Genomic DNA, 6,884 nt, shown 5'->3' on the forward strand with positions numbered 1-6,884 from the left:
AGAAAGAAGAGTGTGGAAAATCGGCCACCAGCAAAGAAGAGCAACAGTAAAACAGTTGAGAGCTTTCAGCCAAGCTTTAGAGCAATGAGAGAAAAATAGTAATAATAATAAAGAATCAGTAATGGTAAGGGGGAAAAATACACCGTTTCCATGGCAAAGCACAAGGATAGAGGCCCTGATAGCTTTCTCATGTACTGAGGCTGAAATAATGTTTTGACCAGCACTCTTCCTTAGACTGCATAAAGTGCCATTAAGTGTCATCCATCTCCACCACAACACTAATGCCTAAAACATTAAATCGTAATAGTTTTACGCAGGTTGACCATTTTAGATATGCCTTACTGGATATTTCAAAACAATATATTCAGGGAATATCTGTCTCTGGCACAGATGGATGGATGGATGGATGGATAGATAGATAGATAAGCCTGGCAGTGAAGGGTGTAAGAACTTGAAACTTGCTGCATTTTCATCATCTGTATTCATCTTGCAGAGTATCTCTGTGTATATGGAAATGCTGCAAAGACAAGTAGATCAAAGGATGAGCCATGTGTTCACTGCAGGCAGATCTGAGGTTGTGCCTACTAATTCAGTACCTGAAGATCCACAGAGAGGTTTGTGCCAGTGTGTGTGTTTGTTAATCATGAATATGTATGTCTGAGGCAGTGTATGTAAGGATGGACACTACTGGAATTGAGTGTTATCATCAAGGACAATCTGATATATTAAAATATTCTACACCTTCATATTTATCACCATCATCAATACACACTCATTTCTGCTCTATATGCAGCTGTCGAAGCCTGCCTCTTAGGGGTGGGAAAGGTAATCGATTCTTGGATGCAACATATTAAACAACTCAATGCTCGATTCTGATAAGTTAATAATCGATTATTAAAACAATACTATAAATGTTATTAGTATTGTTATTAATTTTTTATAATGTGTTGATTTAAAAGTTACTGTTACTCCAGACAGGAACAAATCAGAAAGCAGAAGGACTGAAAGAGGATTGGAAAATGGACAACAAAAAATGGCCAAAAGGAAAAACAAAAGTTTTGTGTGTGTGTGTATATGTTAATACATGTGTCATATACACATGATATAATCGGTATAAAAATCGTGAGATGCCAAGAGATTCTCTCTACCGTTAAACAGATCTCCATTAAAATCGAATCTCAGGTGTCATGTACAGCAGCAGAAAACTGCCCATCATCTGCAGTTTTACACATTCATGAGATAGTCTAGGGTAATTATAGCAACACCAGCTATGAAAACAGCTATGTGCCTTCCATTAGCATCTACATCAAGTTCCCTTGAATAATCATCTTTGCATGTTTAAATTGTAGCTAATGAAGCAACAAGTCTACCGATTCCTCATGCTTATCATCAACCAACATGAAATTGGTCCTGCACCTATGGCAACAACACAACAAACCACTCTTGCATCACATTGTTGCTACAACCCTCTCACAAATTCTGTTAACGAAAACAAAATAACACAATACATTTGTGACTTTTTTTTTTTAATTAACAAACTGTAGTAATTTGTGGATTAGTATTGTGTTTCTGCTTAATCAACCAGGCCACCAATTTACACTGGGCAGTTGTGGTACTCACATGCAGGACTGTTAACAACTAATTACCTGGACTGTGTCAGCCTGCTCTACTTAACTGACCTCTGGTAGTGAGAACCAGTGCATTAACAGGCACCACTCAGTTTAATGTGCACCAGATCACAGTGATTAGCTGATATTGGCATACAAGGTTGATTTGTTAGCGAACAAGTACAATAAGGCAGGTTAGGCCAATTTGTAATGTTGCCAATGTTGTGTATTGAATGAAAGGGCCCATCATTAATATCTTGGTATATTTAAATGTGAGGTCTGACTTATAGATAATGTGAACAAATCAGTAATAACTGCAGCAGCAACAACCTAACATATAAATAAGTAATTACGATGCTGCCAGATGTTGTTGGATTAAAGAGCTTGTCAATCTTTAATTGATAGCAAGGTCCAATTTGGGGTGGGGTGAACTTGCATTTAAATGGCAGTGCATTTACCTTTTATCAAGTTTTATATGAACAGCAATATTGCAGTGAGTCTACATTTAATGCAACATTGAGTGTTTAGAAATAACCTAAAAGCTGGCCCTACATATTATCATAGAGGGAAACAAAACATCAGTGGACTAGTTTTAAAAGTATCCCCTCTTTATTCTAGTGTCCTCATTTACCTGCTTTGTACTGCACGATATTGGGCAAAAACAACGTTGGGATATTTTTTTCCCTGCAATAAATATTGCGATATGTAAAAAGAAAAAGTCATTTTTGAAAGATGACATAAATAGCTCTATTTGGAAATAATAAATCATTCTTGACTACTTTGGTGATTTTGTAGGGGAGTGCATCTATAGAAGATAAAAATGAAAAAGGATCTTTTCTAATGTGAAGCATTCTTTGTTAAACTTTGATGCTTTACAAACACCAAAGCAAGTAAGCGCTGTGACTACTCTTCTGAACTGGTTTTGGAGAGGAAAACTAGGTAGAAATACGCTGGTTGACTAGCATGACACCATAGTATTCATATGATACTATCGATCCAGGCTTCTGTAGCAGATTAGTGTTACGCCAACTATATTAGCTTTAGCCTAGCTGGTAGCAGCTTTCTGCAGGGGAAAATGTTTGGGAGACATTATTATTATGTTGCAATAATCAGGTGATTGCAGTGAACATAATACACTGCCTACTGTAACTTCACTGACTACCCATTGAAACTATGTGTATTACTGCATCAGCGGCGGCTGCTGCCTACGCTACTTGTCTACACAAGGAAAGCCTCACTTCCCATAACAATAAACCCCATCAGACTAACATCACATACACACGCTGTCCACATGGCAACCTGTCTTAAATGGGAAGGGTCGGACGGTAAAAGGAGAACGGTGAAAGTTTACGTTTCTATCAAGCAGCAAAAAAGGATTAGTGTCAGCATCGCAACGCCCTGCGATGTCGATGCTAAAACACAATATCGTTCAGCCCCACTGTGTACCTAGATCCTTAAAAATGAAATGAACAAACCCTTTTGGACTAAGGGTAGTAGCTCTATATTTATCCATCTCCTACTATAAAGACAGGCCTAGTTAAAGCCATGAAAAATGACAAGGTATGTTATGTACCAATACCAATTCATGCCCCTACCTCAGGTTTCTTGTGGTGCTTACTGATCTGATTAAAGTACACAACTCTATCCCAGAACTGCTGTGACTGTCATCTTCTACTGTCCTGTCAAACTGTCTTAAATCAAGATAGGAAAAAAGAAGATTGACATCTGTGTGCTATCATAAACATTTTAGGAGTTCTAAGACATGAATACATATGATAGTCATTACTGTATACATGACAGATTGACAGTTTGTCAAAATTGTACATCCCAGCCTTTTTCCAAGTGATGACAAGAGGTATAGAGTAATTGAGGGTTTGATTGAGTCCAATACACTGTATGTTTCCCATTTCAATGGATGGAAGGAACTGCACTTACTAATAAAGAAGTATACCTGGAATGCAATAAACGGCATGTTGGACTCAGGATTGAATTCATAAAACTGCAATCGAATTTGTTCTCTTCTGACGTTTTTTCCACGACTTGCAAACTTATAGCAGCTCAAAAATAATTCTAATCTATTTTAGTTTTTATCACTTGCAATTATTGTTATGTACATATATATGTTCATATATTTTGGCCATAGCATGTTGTTGCTAGCAAGATGCTTTTAGCCAGAAAACCTTTTGTTATATCTGCAATCATGCCAATGGCTGTTGACTGTGCGGGTGTATATGTTGTTTGCAAATGATCTGTTACTTGTTTAGCAAGAGGACTTTTTGTTAGGTTGCTGTGGGATGTTTCTTGTAAGCCACAACTAGGATGCAATCCAAAACTAAAACTAGTAATTGTTGTGGGTCCCAATTTTGTGACAATATAATTAATTTAATCTGCCACCGTAAATGCTTGAAGCGAGTTTGCTGTACAGTAAACAGCAATTGGCATAATATAAAACTTGAGCACAGCACTTCCTCACTCTCATATCACTACCTCCTGTTTTGGCCATAATACCATGGTTTACGAACTCTCCTAGTGGATTTTGGGCCTACATCTAAAGTCTTAATTATTAACAGATGGAACTATATATACCATAACATGTGTAACAGAATGTCTTCTTCTTCTACTTAAGGACTGACTGTGCACTGGGTTTAATGTATGGTGGATAAAACAATCACTACACATAGTAACTGCCAATGAGTCACAAAGTAGCGTAGATTACTGAAAGCATGCCAAAGGCCTTGAGAGATTTCTTATGTAAGAGGTCTCATACATGAATCACAAATGACGTCCACTGCATTTTACCGAGCAAAAGCAATCTTCTAATTGTTACATAATACACTTGTATATAAACTATTTGAAAAGAAAACCCTTCTCCTTGTCATTGAGGGATAACAAGGGTTGAGCCACAGATAAGTCTAATACATGTAGAGCTATTAACATAAAGAGCTCACATGTGGCCTTGTAACGAGGATTTTAGAAGCACCCAAATGTCACATCTCCGTTCATAAGGTTTTAACCACTCATGCACAACCTATACAATCCATAACTTGTCCATTAATCTAAATTCTGGAATTTATTCAGTGGGGAAAGGTGCAGTGTTTACTCAAGCATTCTGTGAACACTACTTGTGCATACAATTAGAGACACACAGGCCTGACAATGAAGGCTGGGCAGGGAGCCCTGAGGTTGCGATCAGCGTGACGGTGATTGAACGTCAACTGATTTATCTGCCTCCATTTTTCACCCTCCAGCAGCACAAGACAAAAGCAAAGCGAGAAGCCTTGCCATCCTTCCTCTTGACTTAGTACACGAGAATGCCTTGACAGAGAAAGCCAAACATCTTCTCTCAACAAACTCAAATCTGCACCTCAGTTGAAGCTGAAATGGCAGTCCTTTGCCTGTGTGTGTGCAAGACAAGGATGAGTCCATATGTGCTATCCTTGTCCTTATTGTGCCTTTACACTTGTATTATCTGTGTGATTGTCTGCCATTTTGAAATGCTTTTTTATTCCAAATACGTGGTATGTAACGTTCCCCACATTCAGACTCATGTTACCTGTATAACAAGCGAAGGTTTCCATAAAGCTATTCGAGTTTGGCCGCATTCGACACCTGCGTTTAATAAGGCTTTGGCTCTTAGAAGAAATAGACTTGATCCTTAAAGACAGCTTAGCAGATAGCTTCAAGCTAAATAGCCTGCCACTATGCTTATTCTAACGTTGGACAGATTGTGTGAGATAGGCTGGGATCTTCATAGACATGCAATCTGCAAAAATGCCCGGTATTAAATCATTTTATTTTCACAGCTGGATGTTTAAGACAGTCTGAAGCGGTTAGTCGCTGTCCAGAAAATACAACATGATGCACGAAATCTTATACTAATGCGATGCCTATGTCGCTATGGCTATTTAAAAAAAAAAAATCACACTTCCATGTCAAACCGCAATTAAACGTGTTAAACATACACTACATGACTTGGTTTTCTAATACAACTAGATTGCACAAATCGTCCAGGATCCCACTAAAAGCAGAGTTATGTTGGCATTTATGGGAGGCACCGCAACATTATGTGTTATTGGATTAAGACACATGCTACCCGACAAAGCCGACATAGAATTATATTTTAGAGAGGACCAATCACGCATTAATATCTTACCTTGAAGGGAGATTAACGAGAATAAACACCCAGAGAAACAGCTTCAGGGAGAGGGAAGGCTTCGCCATTGCTGTCGAGCATTTGAAGGCTAAATTTGGTGAAGCCATCATCACCATCTTCGTTCCCTCTTTATTGCAGATGGACGTCTCCGTCTATTTACTGTGTTTTCTCTCTACCATACATTACGCACGTTAGCAGTAGCGGGTCTGCAAATCTAGACCCGGGGCGGACGTGCGATGGAGGGAAATCATCCAAAACAAAATCGATGCGAGTCGAAAGCTTGATTTCGCGTCGCTTGTTTTTATTTATTTATATATAATATTATTTTTTTGCGTGTCTGTTGCCGAATCGTCAGCCTAGCAGGGCCTTAAAAACTGCCACAGACGGCGAAGCCCCCCGGAATATGCTACTCTAATATCGAGCAGCTGAAAAAAAACTGTGCAGTCTCAGTCTGAATGCAGATTAGCACTGGGGTCAGAGAGGAACTGATGCACGTTGCTGCAGCACGGATCAACACATGCGTGGTTTCACCAAGCGGAAGCAGAGCTGCACTGAATCGTGGAAAAAGCATAGGAAAAAGCCTTAGCTTAGTGCTGCAGGAAAAAAGTGGTTTTATTATTTACTGCTAGCACACAATTGGTGTATGTCACGTGATGACTGTTAAGACATCTATTTTTAATATGATACAAAATGATAAAAGATAGTGACGATGTTAGTATTGGATGCTGTTGTGAGTGTAAAACTTGCCCTATTTGGCAATTGTTGCCAAATCAAGTGATGCAGCAGTTAACACAAATTAATCAGAGGGCTCAAAAAATGAAATCTAAGGTAACATCCTGGGTCCCTAACAGAGTTATGAGGAGCACGATTTTATGCATCTCAATCTACATGTTCATGTTTCACTGGCACTTTTCCTATATGCAGACAGACAGAAGAAACTCTTCTATACGTAATTACACACATCATTTCAATATAAGTGTGTGTGTGTGTGTGTGTGTGTGTGTGTGTGTGGGCGCGTGGGCGTGCGTGCGCGCACGCTCTTTAATGCCACACAGATCTATTTAGAACCGTTAATGAGCTGCCGGCTTAAGTTGCGTGCGTGCGTGCGTGCGTGCGTGTGTGTG

General features: G+C 39.0%; 1 protein-coding gene across 4 annotated transcripts in view; it reads right to left on the reverse strand.

Moving 5' to 3' along the window:
• gabrg2 (gamma-aminobutyric acid type A receptor subunit gamma2) overlaps positions 1-6,265 on the reverse strand; it is a 51,019-nt gene extending 44,754 nt beyond the window's left edge. For 2 of the 4 annotated variants that reach the window (XM_034889895.1, XM_034889894.1), the window contains exon 1: positions 5,761-6,265. In XM_034889895.1, coding sequence (XP_034745786.1) covers positions 5,761-5,876 — 116 coding nt within the window. In that variant the 5' untranslated portion in view covers positions 5,877-6,265. The remainder of the gene's footprint in view (positions 1-5,760) is intronic. The other 2 variants (XM_034889893.1, XM_034889892.1) reach the window with 1 other exon arrangement.
• Between the last annotated feature and the right edge of the window lie 619 nt (positions 6,266-6,884).

Source organism: Etheostoma cragini, chromosome 13, assembly GCF_013103735.1.
Source record: "Etheostoma cragini isolate CJK2018 chromosome 13, CSU_Ecrag_1.0, whole genome shotgun sequence".
Lineage (NCBI taxonomy): Eukaryota > Metazoa > Chordata > Actinopteri > Perciformes > Percidae > Etheostoma > Etheostoma cragini.